General features: G+C 37.5%; 1 protein-coding gene across 1 annotated transcript; it reads right to left on the reverse strand.

The window, feature by feature from the left end:
- Positions 1-435: 435 nt before the first annotated feature.
- Positions 436-18,203, reverse strand: LOC115116928 (peptidase inhibitor 16-like). The gene is made up of 5 exons (XM_065005225.1): positions 17,708-18,203; positions 2,300-2,524; positions 1,994-2,103; positions 1,661-1,752; positions 436-1,317 (listed from the first exon to the last, which is right to left on the reverse strand). Exons 1-5 carry the CDS (start codon positions 17,873-17,875, stop codon positions 848-850), a joined length of 1,065 nt encoding a protein of 354 aa, XP_064861297.1. The 5' UTR covers positions 17,876-18,203; the 3' UTR covers positions 436-847.
- Between the last annotated feature and the right edge of the window lie 1,164 nt (positions 18,204-19,367).

Genomic DNA, 19,367 nt, shown 5'->3' on the forward strand with positions numbered 1-19,367 from the left:
CTTTTGTTAACATGTTCTCCCCAGCCTTTTGTTAACATGTTCTCCCCAGGTATAAACCTTTTGTTAACATGTTCTCCCCAGCCTTTTGTTAACATGTTCTCCCCAGGTGTAAACCTTTTGTTAACATGTTCTCCCCAGGTGTAAACCTTTTGTTAACATGTTCTCCCCAGGTGTTAACCTTTTGTTAACATGTTCTCCCCAGGTGTTAACCTTTTGTTAACATGTTCTCCCCAGGTGTAAACCTTTTGTTAACATGTTCTCCCCAGCCTTTTGTTAACATGTCTTAGCATGTTCTCCCCAGCCACAATACCATCCTTTTCCCATCCATACTCTCTTTCTGCTCAGTTTTTTCCCCATCCTTTGTGGTCAAAGGTCAAACACGTATTCCCAGTCCAGACAACGGTGTAGAGCATGGAAATGTTGAGACACAACAAGTAGAAGAAACAATATTTATTATTCTCTATATACAGACATTTACAGAAATATGCAATATTGACAGTAGTTATGCTCCTTTAGGTTTACGAATCACATTCATATAGAGGACGTGCCTTGCTTTAAGAAAATGTATTGCTGTTACATTTGTAACAGGTCGTAACTGTTATTATACAACTGTTATAATACATTGTTAACTGTTGTATGTTGTGTGCTTATTGATATTGCTAAGAAGGCATATGTTAAACTAGCAACTGTCATTACTAGCGAGCAAATAATAACTAAATAACCATCAACAAATCCCTCTGCTATAGACATGGTTATAGCACAATGTAATTCAACTTCCAGCAATGTTCAGTTCAGTTCCAGATAGAGTGTGTGTCTGTGTGTCATGCCTTACTCTCATACCTTCACCTCACAATCCTACTGAGAGTAAAGCCATTATTTTGGTAACAAGAAGTAGTGGTGTAGTTATCCTTCCTGCATTGGCCGGAGTTTGGTTCCTAGTCCTCTCCTTCTCCCTCTCCGCTGCTCTCTCCTCCCCCTCCCACTCCTCCTCTTCCTCCTCGTCCCCAGGCTCCGTGCCTGTCTCCTCCTCGTCCTCCTCGTCCCCAGGCTGCGTGCCTGTCTCGTCCCCCTCCTCCTCATACCCAGGCTCTGTGGCGGTGGCTGTGTGTGGGGTAAAGCTCTCTGTTGTCTCCTTCTCAACATCAGGCTCCTCTGAAGGCTCAATGGCATCAGGCTCCTCAACATCAGCCTCGTCTGAAGGATCGGGGGCATCAGGCTCCTCAACATCAGGCTCGTCTGAAGGCGCGGGGGCATCAGGCTCCTCAACATCAGGCTCCTCAACATCAGGCTCCTCTGAAGGCTCAGGGGCATCAGGCACTGGGGGAAACAGTGATGAAAATTCAAAAGGCACTCGCACATCTGAGCAATCTTTTTTGCAGGTGCATGATAACAATTGGACAAGATGAGGGAAAAAGGAAACCGCACACTGCTCCTGATAGTATCACTGATCTTTAATAAGCTTTGATGAGAAAACAGTGATGAGAAATCTAAAGTCTTAGAAAGTGATTACAGGGCCACTAGTCCATAGCAGTCAATATATCTCCACAGAGAGGGGATATCATGATCAACCACAATTGGCTGGATACGAGATAGGCCTGTGAATTAAATGGAGGGGGGTGGGGGGGGGGAGTAGTGTGATTGATAGGTGCTGAATTCTTACCGCAGAGGTTCTGATCACATCGTGGCACGTTGTCTGGGCACTTGGAGCACCATTCACCTTCCTCATAAGGTTTCTCATCCTTAAACTTACCTCTGAAATGTAAATGTAACACAAGTCAATGGTCACTCAGTCAGGGCTGTAAGTCAGGGACCAAACCTAACGCAAACCCTAACACTAACCCTAACGTAACCCCTAAGTCTAACCCTAACGCAATCAGTGAAATGCAATGGTAAGGATTAATTATGTTAATCGATGTATTCTTAGACATTGTCTAAGTGTGGAAATAGGATATAAGTGTGTAAAGTTTTACATGTTCTTTGGTACCATACTTACGTTGGGTAATAATTGCATACCAGGAAGTTAACTTTCTCGAAGGACAGCCCCTCTATGGTGTCACAGCGATGAGCAGCACAGCCCACAGAGTGAGAGTCCGCCCACACCATCTGAAACACCCCCATCAGTCTGATCAATTTACAATGTCTTCATCGTCACCACCATCACAGGGGTTTATACACACAGGAGTAAGCACACCAAGGAATATCCAACCTGTTACAGTTATAGTACTGTCTCAGGTTATCAGAAGTCTAATTCTACCAATTCAGTGACACTGTCTAGCATCTCTCTTTCTGGGTCTCTCACCTGAGTGTAGTGTCCACACATCCTGTCCTCCTGGCAGCTGTTGTTGTTGTAGTCGTAGTCTAGGTGCTCCAAGAACCACTTCTCCATGGTCATGTTGAGGTCCAAGGGCTCATTGGACACAAACAGGTTCTCTCCCGTGTTCAGCAACTCTAGATCCGGGTTCGGTTCCCACATACACTTCACAGCGTAGCCCTCAGCTAGGATCTTCAGCTTCTCATCCCATTTCTGCAGGGATGAAGAGACAAACTGTCATATTACCATCAGTGGTCCTCAGTAGCTTAGTTGGTATGGCAGGATGGTGGGTTTGATTCCCGGGCCCACACGTGTATGCAAATGTATGCACGAATCACTGTAAGTCACTCTGGATAAAAGCATTTGCTAAATGGCATATTATTGTATCAGACTACAAGTAATCTACCTGATTGCCTCTAACCTGTATACTGTAGATGTAGTGCTGCAGAATGACAGACAGGGGGAGACATTAACCAACATTGAGGATCATAACAGAACTCTTTGTATGTAGCCCACTGGACAACTCTCTTATATTTTTATTTATTTATATATTTATTTATTTAACCTTTATTTAACCAGGTAGGCAAGTTGAGAACACCTTTATTTAACCAGGTATTTAACCAGGTAGGCAAGTTGAGAACACCTTTATTTAACCAGGTAGGCTAGTTGAGAACAAGTTCTCATGTACAATTGCGACCTGGCCAAGATAAAGCAAAGCAGTTCGACACATACAACGACACAGAGTTACACATGGAGTAAAACAAACATACAGTCAATAATACAGTATAAACAAGTCTATATACGATGTGAGCAAATGAGGTGAGATAAGGGAGGTAAACGCAAAAAAAAGGCCATGGTGGCAAAGTAAATACAATATAGCAAGTAAAACACTGGAATGGTAGATTTGCAATGGAAGAATGTGCAAAGTAGAAATAAAAATAATGGGTATTAGTGTTTCAATACTATACTGTATTCATATTAATCATACTATCCACCACATTGTAAGTAAGTTCGATTCCTAAATTCACATCCTATTGTCCTATTTCCTGATTCTAAAGAGGACAGTTTTTTACCTTTATTTAACCAGGCAAGTCAGTTAAGAACAAATTCTTATTTTCAATGACGGCCTAGGAACAGTGGGTTAACTGCCTGTTCAGGGGCAGAACGGCAGATTTGTACCTTGTCAGCTCTGGGATTTGAACTTGCAAACCTTTCTGTTACTGGTCCAACACTCTAACCACTAGGCTACCCTGCCGCCCCAGTAAACAGTAAGTGCGTTCTAATAGCATGCGCACTATGATCCGTGCTCTTCCCCAATCTAAATACCAGTAGTTCCGGTTTGATATAGACAGCACAGCACTTCTGATAATATCTGTAGATACAGACACTGTATTGCTGATGGTTTTGAATGGAGCTATTTATTTATGTATTGTGCCACACTAACCTTGTGGTAGTTTTTCCTGACCTGGCAACCCGCCAGATGACGATGGTATTTTATTTTGCCTGTAGCAAGAGGAATTTCATTATTCACTATGGGAAAAGTTAATATTGTAAACCAATAAGGGAGGGTTATACTAAGATTGGCCAGAGTCCTGAAGACAGACAATGATTATCTATGTAGCATATGAAACTATAATGTACATTAGATTACATTACACTGTACATTAGATTACATTACAGTATACATTAGATTACATTACAGTATACATTAGATTACATTGAACTATACTGTACATTAGATTACATTACACTATACTGTACATTAGATTACAGTATACATTCAATTACATTACACTTTACTGTTCATTAGATTACATTACACTATACTGTACATTAGATTATATTGAACTATACTGTACATTAGATTACATTACACTGTACTGTACATTAGATTACATTACAGTATACATTAGATTACATTACAGTATACTGTACATTAGATTACATTACAGTATACATTAGATTACATTACACTATACTGTACATTAGATTACATTACACTATACTGTACATTAGATTATATTGAACTATACTGTACATTCGATTACATTACACTTTACTGTTCATTAGATTACATTACACTATACTGTACATTAGATTACATTACAGTATACTGTACATTACATTTACATTACATTTAAGTCATTTAGCAGACGCTCTTATCCAGAGCGACTTACAAATTGGTGCATTCACCTTATGACCTCCAGTGGAACAGTAGTGCATCTAAATCTTTTCAGGGGGGGGGGTGAGAGGGATTACTTTATCCTATCCTAGGTATTCCTTAAAGAGGTGGGGTTTCAGGTGTCTCCGGAAGGTGGTGATTGACTCCGCTGTCCTGGCGTCGTGAGGGAGTTTGTTCCACCATTGGGGGGCCAGAGCAGCGAACAGTTTTGACTGGGCTGAGCGGGAACTGTACTTCCTCAGTGGTAGGGAGGCGAGCAGGCCAGAGGTGGATGAACGCAGTGCCCTTGTTTGGGTGTAGGGCCTGATCAGAGCCTGGAGGTACTGAGGTGCCGTTCCCCTCACAGCTCCGTAGGCAAGCACCATGGTCTTGTAGCGGATGCGAGCTTCAACTGGAAGCCAGTGGAGGGAGCGGAGGAGCGGGGTGACGTGAGAGAACTTGGGAAGGTTGAACACCAGACGGGCTGCGGCGTTCTGGATGAGTTGTAGGGGTTTAATGGCACAGGCAGGGAGCCCAGCCAACAGCGAGTTGCAGTAATCCAGACGGGAGATGACAAGTGCCTGGATTAGGACCTGCGCCGCTTCCTGTGTGAGGCAGGGTCGTACTCTGCGGATGTTGTAGAGCATGAACCTACAGGAACGGGCCACCGCCTTGATGTTAGTTGAGAACGACAGGGTGTTGTCCAGGATCACGCCAAGGTTCTTAGCGCTCTGGGAGGAAGACACAATGGAGTTGTCAACCGTGATGGCGAGATCATGGAACGGGCAGTCCTTCCCGGGAGGAAGAGCAGCTCCGTCTTGCCGAGGTTCAGCTTGAGGTGGTGATCCGTCATCCACACGGATATGTCTGCCAGACATGCAGAGATGCGATTCGCCACCTGGTCATCAGAAGGGGAAAGGAGAAGATTAATTGTGTGTCGTCTGCATAGCAATGATAGGAGAGACCATGTGAGGTTATGACAGAGCCAAGTGACTTGGTGTATAGCGAGAATAGGAGAGGGCCTAGAACAGAGCCCTGGGGGACACCAGTGGTGAGAGCACGTGGTGTGGAGACGGATTCTCGCCACGCCACCTGGTAGGAGCGACCTGTCAGGTAGGACGCAATCCAAGCGTGGGCCGCGCCGGAGATGCCCAACTCGGAGAGGGTGGAGAGGAGGATCTGATGGTTCACAGTATCGAAGGCAGCCGATAGGTCTAGAAGGATGAGAGCAGAGGAGAGAGAGTTAGCTTTAGCAGTGCGGAGCGCCTCCGTGATACAGAGAAGAGCAGTCTCAGTTGAATGACTAGTCTTGAAACCTGACTGATTTGGATCAAGAAGGTCATTCTGAGAGAGATAGCGGGAGAGCTGGCCAAGGACGGCACGTTCAAGAGTTTTGGAGAGAAAAGAAAGAAGGGATACTGGTCTGTAGTTGTTGACATCGGAGGGATCGAGTGTAGGTTTTTCAGAAGGGGTGCAACTCTCGCTCTCTTGAAGACGGAAGGGACGTAGCCAGCGGTCAGGGATGAGTTGATGAGCGAGGTGAGGTAAGGGAGGAGGTCTCCGGAAATGGTCTGGAGAAGAGAGGAGGGGATAGGGTCAAGCGGGCAGGTTGTAGGCGGCCGGCCGTCACAAGGCACGCGAGATTTCATCTGGAGAGAGAGGGAGAAAGAGGTCAGAGCACAGGGTAGGGCAGTGTGAGCAGAACCAGCGGTGTCGTTTGACTTAGCAAACGAGGATCGGATGTCGTCGACCTTCTTTTCAAAATGGTTGAAGTCATCTGCAGAGAGGGAGGAGGGGGGAGGGGAGGAGGATTCAGGAGGGAGGAGAAGGTTGCAAAAGAGCTTCCTAGGGTTAGAGGCAGATGCTTGGAATTTAGAGTGGTAGAAAGTGGCTTTAGCAGCAGAGAGAGGAGGAAAATGTAGAGAGGAGGGAGTGAAAGGATGTCAGGTCCGCAGGAGGCGAGTTTTCCTCCATTTCCGCTCGGCTGCCCGGAGCCTGTTCTGTGAGCTCGCAATGAGTCGTCGAGCCACGGAGCGGGAGGGGAGGACCGAGCCGGCCTGGAGGATAGGGGACATAGAGAGTCAAAGGATGCAGAAAGGGAGGAGAGGAGGGTTGAGGAGGCAGAATCAGGAGATAGGTTGGAGAAGGTTTGAGCAGAGGGAAGAGATGATAGGATGGAAGAGGAGAGAGTAGCGGGGGAGAGAGAGCGAAGGTTGGGACGGCGCGATACCATCCGAGTAGGGGCAGTGTGGGAAGTGTTGGATGAGAGCGAGAGGGAAAAGGATACAAGGTAGTGGTCGGAGACTTGGAGGGGAGTTGCAACGAGGTTAGTGGAAGAACAGCATCTAGTAAAGATGAGGTCGAGCGTATTTCCTGCCTTGTGAGTAGGGGGAAGGTGAGAGGGTGAGGTCAAAAGAGGAGAGGAGTGGAAAGAAGGAGGCAGAGAGGAATGAGTCAAAGGTAGGCGTGGGGAGGTTAAAGTCGCCCAGAACTGTGAGAGGTGAGCCGTCCTCAGGAAAGGAGCTTATCAAGGCATCAAGCTCATTGATGAACTCTCCGAGGAACCTGGAGGGCGATAAATGATAAGGATGTTAAGCTTGAAAGGGCTGGTAACTGTGACAGCATGGAATTCAAAGGAGGCGATAGACAGATGGGTAAGGGGAGAAAGAGAGAATGACCACTTGGGAGAGATGAGGATCCGGTGCCACCACCCCGCTGACCAGAAGCTCTCGGGGTGTGCGAGAACACGTGGGCAGACGAAGAGAGAGCAGTAGGAGTAGCAGTGTTGTCTGTGGTGATCCATGTTTCCGTCAGTGCCAAGAAGTCGAGGGACTGGAGGGAGACATAGGCGGAGATGAACTCTGCCTTGTTGGCCGCAGATCGGCAGTTCCAGAGGCTACCGGAGACCTGGAACTCCACGTGGGTCGTGCGCGCTGGGACCACCAGATTAGGGTGGCCGCGGCCACGCGGTGTGGAGCGTTTGTATGGTCTGTGCAGAGAGGAGAGAACAGGGATAGACAGACACATAGTTGACAGGCTACACAAGAGGCTACGCTAATGCAAAGTAGATTGGAATGACAAGTGGACTACACGTCACGAGTGTTCAGAGAGTTAAGCTTACGTAGCAAGAATCTTATTGACTAAAATGATTAAAATGATACAGTACTGCTGAAGTAGGCTAGCTGGCAGAGGCTGCGTTGTTGACTAAGTAGGCTAGTTGGCATTGGCTGCGTTGTTGACGCTACACTAATCAAGTCGTTCCGTTGAGTGTAATAGTTTCTACTGTGCTGCTATTCGGGGCTAGCTGGCTAGCTAGCAGTGTTGATTACGTTACGTTGCGTTAAAAGAACGACAATAGCTGGCTAACTAACCTAGGAAATCGCTCTAGACTACACAATTATCTTTGAAACAAAGACGGCTATGTAGCTAGCTATGTAGCTAGCTGCGATCAAACAAATCAAGCCGTTGTACTGTAATGAAATGAAATGAAAAATGTGATACTACCTGTGGAGCGAAGCGAAATGCGACCGGATTGTTGAGTGCAGTATACAGTATAGATTACATTACACTATACTGTACATTAGATTACATTACACTATACTGTACATTAGATTACATTACAGTATACATTAGATTACATTACAGTATACTGTACATTAGATTACATTACAGTATACATTAGATTACATTACACTATACTGTACATCAGATTATATTGAACTATACTGTACATTATATTATATTACACTATACTGTACATTAGATTATATTACACTATACTGTACATTAGATTACATTACACTATACTGTATATTACATTATATTACACTATACTGTACATCAGATTATATTGAACTATACTGTACATTATATTATATTACACTATACTGTACATTAGATTACATTACAGTATACTGTACATTAGATTACATTACAGTATACATTAGATTACATTGAACTATACTGTACATTACATTACACTATACTGTACATTAGATTACATTACACTATACTGTACATTAGATTACATTACACTGTACTGTACATTAGATTACATTACACTATACTGTACATTAGATTACATTACAGTATACATTAGATTACATTGAACTATACTGTACATTAGATTACATTACAGTATACATTAGATTACATTGAACTATACTGTACATTAGATTACATTACACTATACTGTACATCAGATTATATTACAGTATACTGTACATTACATTACATTACACTATACTGTACATTAGATTATATTACACTATACTGTACATTAGATTACATTACACTATACTGTACATTAGATTACATTACACTATACTGTACATTAGATTACATTACAGTATACATTAGATTACATTACACTATACTGTACATTAGATTATATTACACTATACTGTACATTAGATTACATTACACTGTACTGTACATTCGATTACATTACACTATACTGTACATTAGATTACATTACAGTATACATTAGATTACATTGAACTATACTGTACATTAGATTACATTACAGTATACTGTACATTAGATTACATTACAGTATACATTAGATTACATTGAACTATACTGTACATTAGATTACATTGAACTATACTGTACATTAGATTATATTACACTATACTGTACATTAGATTACATTACACTATACTGTACATTAGATTACATTACACTATACTGTACATTAGATAACATTACAGTATACATTAGATTACATTACACTATACTGTACATTAGATTACATTACATTATACTGTACATTCGATTACATTACACTATACTGTACATTAGATTACATTACAGTATACATTAGATTACATTGAACTATACTGTACATTAGATTACATTACAGTATACTGTACATTAGATTACATTACAGTATACATTAGATTACATTGAACTATACTGTACATTAGATTACATTGAACTATACTGTACATTAGATTACATTACACTTTACATTAGATGACATTACACTGTACATTAGATTATATTACAGTATACATTAGATTAGATTATATTACACTATACTGTACATTACATTACACTATACTGTACATTAGATTACATTACACTATACTGTACATTACATTACATTACACAATACTGTACATTACATTACAGTATACTGTACATTAGATTACATTACAGTATACATTAGATTACATTACACTATACTGTACATTAGATTACATTACAGTATACATTAGATTAGATTATATTACACTATACTGTACATTACATTACACTATACTGTACATTAGATTACATTACACTATACTGTACATTACATTACATTACACAATACTGTACATTACATTACAGTATACTGTACATTAGATTACATTACACTATACATTAGATTACATTACACTATACTGTACATTAGATTATATTACACTATACTGTACATTAGATTACATTACACTATACTGTACATTAGATTACATTACAGTATATATTAGATTACATTGAACTATACTGTACATTAGATTACATTACAGTATACATTAGATTACATTGAACTATACTGTACATTAGATTACATTGAACTATACTGTACATTAGATTACATTGAACTATACTGTACATTAGATTACATTACACTATACTGTACATTAGATTACATTGAACTATACTGTACATTAGATTACATTACACTATACTGTACATTAGATTACATTACACTATACTGTACATTAGATTATATTACACTATACTGTACATTAGATTACATTACACTATACTGTACATTAGATTACATTACACTATACTGTACATTAGATTACATTACACTATACATTAGATTACATTACACTATACTGTACATTAGATTACATTACAGTATACTGTACATTAGATTACATTACACTATACTGTACATTAGATTATATTACACTATACTGTACATTAGATTACATTACACTATACTGTACATTAGATTACATTACACTATACTGTACATTCGATTACATTACACTATACTGTACATTAGATTACATTACAGTATACTGTACATTAGATTACATTACACTATACTGTACATTAGATTATATTACACTATACTGTACATTAGATTACATTACAGTATACTGTACATTAGATTACATTACAGTATACATTAGATTACATTACAGTATACATTAGATTACATTACACTATACTGTACATTACATTACATTACACTATACTGTACATTAGATTATATTACACTATACTGTACATTAGATTACATTACACTATACTGTACATTAGATTATATTACAGTATACTGTACATTAGATTACATTACAGTATACATTAGATTATATTACACTATACTGTACATTAGATTATATTACACTATACTGTACATTAGATTACATTACATTATACATTAGATTACATTACAGTATACTGTACATTAGATTATATTACAGTATACTGTACATTAGATTACATTACAGTATACATTAGATTACATTACACTATACTGTACATTAGATTATATTACAGTATACTGTACATTAGATTACATTACAGTATACATTAGATTATATTACACTATACTGTACATTAGATTATATTACAGTATACTGTACATTAGATTACATTACAGTATACATTAGATTATATTACACTATACTGTACATTAGATTATATTACACTATACTGTACATTAGATTATATTACACTATACTGTACATTAGATTACATTACACTATACTGTACATTAGATTACATTACAGTATACTGTACATTAGATTACATTACACTATACTGTACATTAGATTACATTACAGTATACTGTACATTAGATTACATTACACTATACTGTACATTAGATTACATTACACTATACTGTACATTAGATTACATTACACTATACTGTACATTAGATTACATTACACTATACTGTACATTAGATTACATTACAGTATACATTAGATTACATTACACTATACTGTACATTAGATTATATTACACTATACTGTACATTAGATTACATTACACTGTACTGTACATTCGATTACATTACACTATACTGTACATTAGATTACATTACAGTATACATTAGATTACATTGAACTATACTGTACATTAGATTACATTACAGTATACTGTACATTAGATTATATTACACTATACTGTACATTAGATTACATTACACTATACTGTACATTAGATTACATTACACTTTACTGTACATTAGATTATATTATATTACACTATACTGTACATTAGATTACATTACACTATACTGTACATTAGATTACATTGAACTATACTGTACATTAGATTACATTGAACTATACTGTACATTAGATTACATTACACTTTACTGTACATTAGATTATATTATATTACACTATACTGTACATTAGATTACATTACAGTATACATTAGATTACATTGAACTATACTGTACATTAGATTACATTACACTATACTGTACATTAGATTATATTACACTATACTGTACATTAGATTACATTACAGTATACTGTACATTAGATTACATTACAGTATACATTAGATTACATTACAGTATACTGTACATTAGATTACATTACACTATACTGTACATTAGATTATATTACACTATACTGTACATTAGATTACATTACACTATACTGTACATTAGATTACATTACACTATACTGTACATTCGATTACATTACACTATACTGTACATTAGATTACATTACAGTATACTGTACATTAGATTACATTACACTATACTGTACATTAGATTATATTACACTATACTGTACATTAGATTACATTACAGTATACTGTACATTAGATTACATTACAGTATACATTAGATTACATTACAGTATACATTAGATTACATTACACTATACTGTACATTACATTACATTACACTATACTGTACATTAGATTATATTACACTATACTGTACATTAGATTACATTACACTATACTGTACATTAGATTATATTACAGTATACTGTACATTAGATTACATTACAGTATACATTAGATTATATTACACTATACTGTACATTAGATTATATTACACTATACTGTACATTAGATTACATTACATTATACATTAGATTACATTACAGTATACTGTACATTAGATTATATTACAGTATACTGTACATTAGATTACATTACAGTATACATTAGATTACATTACACTATACTGTACATTAGATTATATTACAGTATACTGTACATTAGATTACATTACAGTATACATTAGATTATATTACACTATACTGTACATTAGATTATATTACAGTATACTGTACATTAGATTACATTACAGTATACATTAGATTATATTACACTATACTGTACATTAGATTATATTACACTATACTGTACATTAGATTATATTACACTATACTGTACATTAGATTACATTACACTATACTGTACATTAGATTACATTACAGTATACTGTACATTAGATTACATTACACTATACTGTACATTAGATTACATTACAGTATACTGTACATTAGATTACATTACACTATACTGTACATTAGATTACATTACACTATACTGTACATTAGATTACATTACACTATACTGTACATTAGATTACATTACACTATACTGTACATTAGATTACATTACAGTATACATTAGATTACATTACACTATACTGTACATTAGATTATATTACACTATACTGTACATTAGATTACATTACACTGTACTGTACATTCGATTACATTACACTATACTGTACATTAGATTACATTACAGTATACATTAGATTACATTGAACTATACTGTACATTAGATTACATTACAGTATACTGTACATTAGATTATATTACACTATACTGTACATTAGATTACATTACACTATACTGTACATTAGATTACATTACACTTTACTGTACATTAGATTATATTATATTACACTATACTGTACATTAGATTACATTACACTATACTGTACATTAGATTACATTGAACTATACTGTACATTAGATTACATTGAACTATACTGTACATTAGATTACATTACACTTTACTGTACATTAGATTATATTATATTACACTATACTGTACATTAGATTACATTACAGTATACATTAGATTACATTGAACTATACTGTACATTAGATTACATTGAACTATACTGTACATTAGATTACATTACACTATACTGTACATTAGATTATATTACAGTATACTGTACATTAGATTACATTACACTATACTGTACATTAGATTATATTACAGTATACTGTACATTAGATTACATTACAGTATACATTAGATTACATTACACTATACTGTACATTAGATTATATTACAGTATACTGTACATTAGATTACATTACAGTATACATTAGATTACATTACACTATACTGTACATTAGATTATATTACAGTATACTGTACATTAGATTACATTACAGTATACATTAGATTACATTACACTATACTGTACATTAGATTATATTACACTATACTGTACATTAGATTACATTACAGTATACATTAGATTACATTACACTATACTGTACATTAGATTATATTACAGTATACTGTACATTAGATTACATTACAGTATACATTAGATTACATTACACTATACTGTACATTAGATTACATTACAGTATACATTAGATTACATTACACTATACTGTACATTAGATTATATTACACTATACTGTACATTAGATTACATTACAGTATACATTAGATTACATTACACTATACTGTACATTAGATTACATTACAGTATACATTAGATTACATTACACTATACTGTACATTAGATTACATTACACTATACTGTACATTAGATTACATTACACTATACTGTACATTAGATTATATTACACTATACTGTACATTAGATTACATTACACTATACTGTACATTAGATTACATTACACTATACTGTACATTAGATTACATTACACTATACTGTACATTAGATTACATTGAACTATACTGTACATTAGATTACATTGAACTATACTGTACATTAGATTACATTACACTTTACTGTACATTAGATTATATTATATTACACTATACTGTACATTAGATTACATTACAGTATACATTAGATTACATTGAAATACACTGTACATTAGATTACATTGAACTATACTGTACATTAGATTACATTACACTATACTGTACATTAGATTACATTACAGTATACATTAGATTACATTACACTATACTGTACATTAGATTATATTACAGTATACTGTACATTAGATTACATTACAGTATACATTAGATTACATTACACTACACTGTACATTAGATTACATTACACTATACTGTACATTAGATTATATTACACTATACTGTACATTAGATTACATTACAGTATACTGTACATTAGATTACATTACACTATACTGTACATTAGATTACATTACAGTATACTGTACATTAGATTACATTACACTATACTGTACATTAGATTACATTACACTATACTGTACATTAGATTATATTACACTATACTGTACATTAGATTACATTACACTATACTGTACATTAGATTACATTACACTATACTGTACATTAGATTACATTACAGTATACTGTACATTAGATTACATTACACTATACTGTACATTAGATTACATTACACTATACTGTACATTAGATTATATTACACTATACTGTACATTAGATTACATTACACTATACTGTACATTAGATTATATTACACTATACTGTACATTAGATTATATTACACTATACTGTACATTAGATTATATTACACTATACTGTACATTAGATTATATTACACTATACTGTACATTAGATTACATTACACTATACTGTACATTAGATTACATTACACTATACTGTACATTAGATTACATTACACTATACTGTACATTAGATTACATTACACTATACTGTACATTAGATTATATTAGTCACACCAACATTCCCATGTAAACTATTATCCTTCCCTGTTAAATCAAACCTCTACTAAGGAAACTCTACGGAACCTTTCGGTAATATGTATATCAGTGGGTGAGGAATGTTATCTGATCATTTCAGTCCAATTCTTCTTCAAGTATTGGAATGACAGAACAAGAGGACGTGATCACACTTGGCAGATAAGGCCGGATCTTGACTGAGATTGATCATTGTTATGGTTGCTAATTTGTTTCAAAGAAATGCAGAGATGCAATATCGTACGAATGAATATTGTGTTTTTTTGTATTGTGAACTGTCCAGACAGAGAGGTGCAGTGTGGAGTCATGTGAAGTTCAGTTTATGTCCAGTCACAAACAAACACTTGTATTGGAGGATACTAGTTGAAATTCCACAACATCTGGCGTGCTAGCCTCAGGACATCAGATCTCCTCCTCTCTGTGCTTTAACAAACAGAGCTGTACTGTATATCATTGCTGTGCTTCGGGCCTGAGATAACAGAGGCGTCATCCGAGACCATCTGGTCAGTGGTACAGATGTGGGATCTTAATTTGAGCCAGTTTGCGACAGCAATAAAAAATAATCCTGCAGCAATAGGAAATACGAATTATTATGTGGATTATAATTCATGAACATTTCTTGTAGGGGCTGATCAGTTTTTCGTTAAGGCAAATCAAGTCCGACACAGTCAATTAATCACCAAGTAGTGACAAAGAAACACATAGTAGCCAATTACATACAATTGGGGCGGCAGGGTAGCCTAGTGGTTAGAGCGTTGAACTAGTAACCGAAAGGTTGCAAGTTTGAATCCCCGAGCTGACAAAGTACAAATCTGTCGTTCTCCCCCTGAACAGGCAGTTAACCCACTGTTCCTAGGCCGTCATTGAAAATAAGAATTTGTTCTTAACTGACTTGCCTAGTTAAATAAAGGTAAAAAAAAAACAATATGGTGTGTTTTGAAACCTCCATTAAAATTCGATTGAAGCTTCCAGAATAAAAATAAAGAAATGAAATGTATTTCTCAGATACATATTCAGAATGCTGCGGATGTGTTGGTCATGACACATAATTCCAGTCAAATCCCAATAGTTCTATAATGTTCTGAATGAATGTTATGAACCCGTTCACTCTGCATTCTCAGTCCTGTTTACTGAAACAGGCATGAACGTGAAATATGAAAATGGCCCCAGTGGGGCGTCCATCAAAACACAGAGACAGGCAGAGATGTCCCTGGAACCAGTCAATGGCAGATAGCAACTTAAGCAAGCACATTACACAGTATACACACATACATGCATGCACGCACACACACACACACACGCACACACACTGACGCACACACGCACACACACACACACACTGACGCACACACACACACACACGCACACGCACACGCACACACACACACACACACACACACACACACACACACACACACACACACACACACACACACACACACACACACACACACACACACACACACACACACACACACACACACACACATTCCCATGCATTGCACAACACTGGACTCAACTCTGAACACCCACTCGCACTGAGGCACAGACAGGCTCTATCAACAAAGTAATTCCCGTAACTCTGGAGGTCGACAAAAGTGTGTCTTGGGATTACTTCTATAATGTACATTCAGATTTAAACGAAGAAGAACTGTTTTAGGTCAACTTCCTGCCATGATAAGATTCATTAGGGATGATGCATCTTCTGCAGCACTGTGATTTAGTGACTAAAACAAGAGTGATTATTTATGTACTAAATGTTCTGTACTACAACCAATGTTTGATCAGCAAAACGATGATATTCCACATGGTTATGATACTGTAGATGGTTTTTATACTGTAGATGGTTTTGATACTGTAGATGGTTTTTATACTGTAGATGCAGACAGAGTTTAGTTTTTGATACTAGACAGTTTTAAAGCTGAATACCAAACAGATCATTTAATAATGAACAGCTATCAGCATGACACCAAAAGAAATCTCAATCCCTCTCCAGAATTTGGCTTTGCATCTACCTTCACCTGCAACCAACTCAAGATCAATTATACTCCAGATTAGCCCCATGAGAGGAAGTAATGCTGCGAACCATACCAGGAGACAGTGGGGCTGAACTCCATCAATCCCTGCAGCCATACAGTAAGACATCTCAGGATCCAACAAGCTCATCACCACAAAGGGTTCAAACACACCATTTCCACACCTGCTAATGCAGAAGTGCCCTGACTGAACATGTCCCATCCTGCAGGAGACAGCAGATGCAGCCTGAGTTAACTGCCCATCCATCCTCCCCAGTCACGCAGCCCTTACCACTTTACGCATGTAGGTGGCACTGGGTACCACCTGGCCCCGATAGCTGTTGTGCAGCTCCATGAGGGTCTCCGTGTCCTCCTGGCTCAGCTGGCAGGTGGCTGGACACTGGGTGACGATGACATACAGTCCCACCAGGCCAGTCAAGAGAGCTGTCCCCCACAGCATGTCACTCTGGGAAGTGAAGTCCTCTCTCTCTCAAGAATCACTTCAGATATCTGCCGGTGTCAGACGGTGTGCCTTGCTGTTTCTCTGTTTCTGTATGTGAGTGTGTGTAGTGTGTAGTGTGTGTGTGTGTACTCCAGCTGCTCTGCTTCTTCTCTTAGATGTAAGGCTCAGCCTCCTTAGCCTGGGTATATTAAGAGGGAGTGGATCCACCCCGTTCTCCACAGGAGAACCACAACATTGACTCCACTCCTCACCCTCACTAGGTCACATTACACGCTGCTCTGACTGGTACGCACCGACACCACACCACCCGAAAACAATCACCCTATTCTTACAAATCTGGTGTGATTTCAGGCAGGACACAGACACAGACTGAGCTACGTAGAGATTCGGATACATGTCTCTGACTCACACGCAGTTGGCCTTCACTATGTGCTCATTTGCTCTAAATACTGAGTCAGGACACAGATTTCCCCGTAATGCACCAAACAGGAAATATCTTAAAGCGTAGCATGATGAGTGAGCGGCATTAGGCAGTTGATCTATGTTGTGTATCTCACCCCGGTGTCATGTTGACTTTCGTTCTCCTTCCGTTACAGCCCTTCATAGAGGAGACATTTCCACAGCTGATTTTGTGGTATTATGCTTTGGGTTGGGGTGGGGTGGGGACGCACAGGAGGCTGCTGAGGGGAGGACGGCTCATAATAATGTCCAGAACGGAGCAGATGGAATGGAATCAAACACCTGGAAACCATGGAAACCATGGAAACCATGTGTTTGATACCATTCCACTGATTCTGCGCCAGTCGTTACCACGAGCCCGTCCTCCCCAATTAAGGTGGTTGTGGTTGGACGTGATACACTTGGCACATGCTCTGTATCTTCCACATGTCGGTAGCTGCCAGACGTCTTTCTGCTGGGTGCATACCAGTTCCTTTCAATTACATTTACAGGAATTTCCAAGAACACGTTTGTTTTTAAGGACACGTTCCTAAACCCATGATTTGGGATTTTATTATTTCCATTATGACAAATGTAGCAAATAAAGCAGTTTTCCCAGGTCATAATTCATACAATCCTGATGGAACCATGGGGAATGTACCGTCGCTCACACCAGTGCCAGAATAAGGTTCACATCCAGCACACAGAGACCATACATACATCCTGTCCATGCTAGTTCATGTAATAATATCCCCCTTATGACTGTATAGGAGGCCAGCCAGAGGTTTGCACTGCAGAACATCAACAGAGCTGATTATGTGATGTTTGCTGTCATTCATTCTAGTGGCGGACGTTCCGTTATTAATGAATTACATATGGAGAACCGATCACATTGAAACGTTCCGTTATTAATGAATTACATATGGAGAACCGATCACATTGAAACGTTCCGTTATTAATGAATTACATATGGAGAACCGATCACATTGAAACGTTCCGTTATTAATGAATTACATATGGAGAACCGATCACATTGAAACGTTCCGTTATT

This window comes from Oncorhynchus nerka, linkage group LG20 (genome assembly GCF_034236695.1).
Source record: "Oncorhynchus nerka isolate Pitt River linkage group LG20, Oner_Uvic_2.0, whole genome shotgun sequence".
NCBI lineage: Eukaryota > Metazoa > Chordata > Actinopteri > Salmoniformes > Salmonidae > Oncorhynchus > Oncorhynchus nerka.

Bases quoted from the DNA above. Each gene is read 5' to 3' on its own strand.
- LOC115116928 (XM_065005225.1), bottom strand. From the start codon at position 17,875: ATGCTGTGGGGGACAGCTCTCTTGACTGGCCTGGTGGGACTGTATGTC. The intron at 2,525-17,707 runs GTAAGGGCTGCG...TCATCCCTGCAG, and splicing joins CCACCTACATGCGTAAAGTG to AAATGGGATGAGAAGCTGAA. The intron at 1,318-1,660 runs GTAAGAATTCAG...TGTTTCCCCCAG, and splicing joins ATGTGATCAGAACCTCTGCG to TGCCTGATGCCCCTGAGCCT.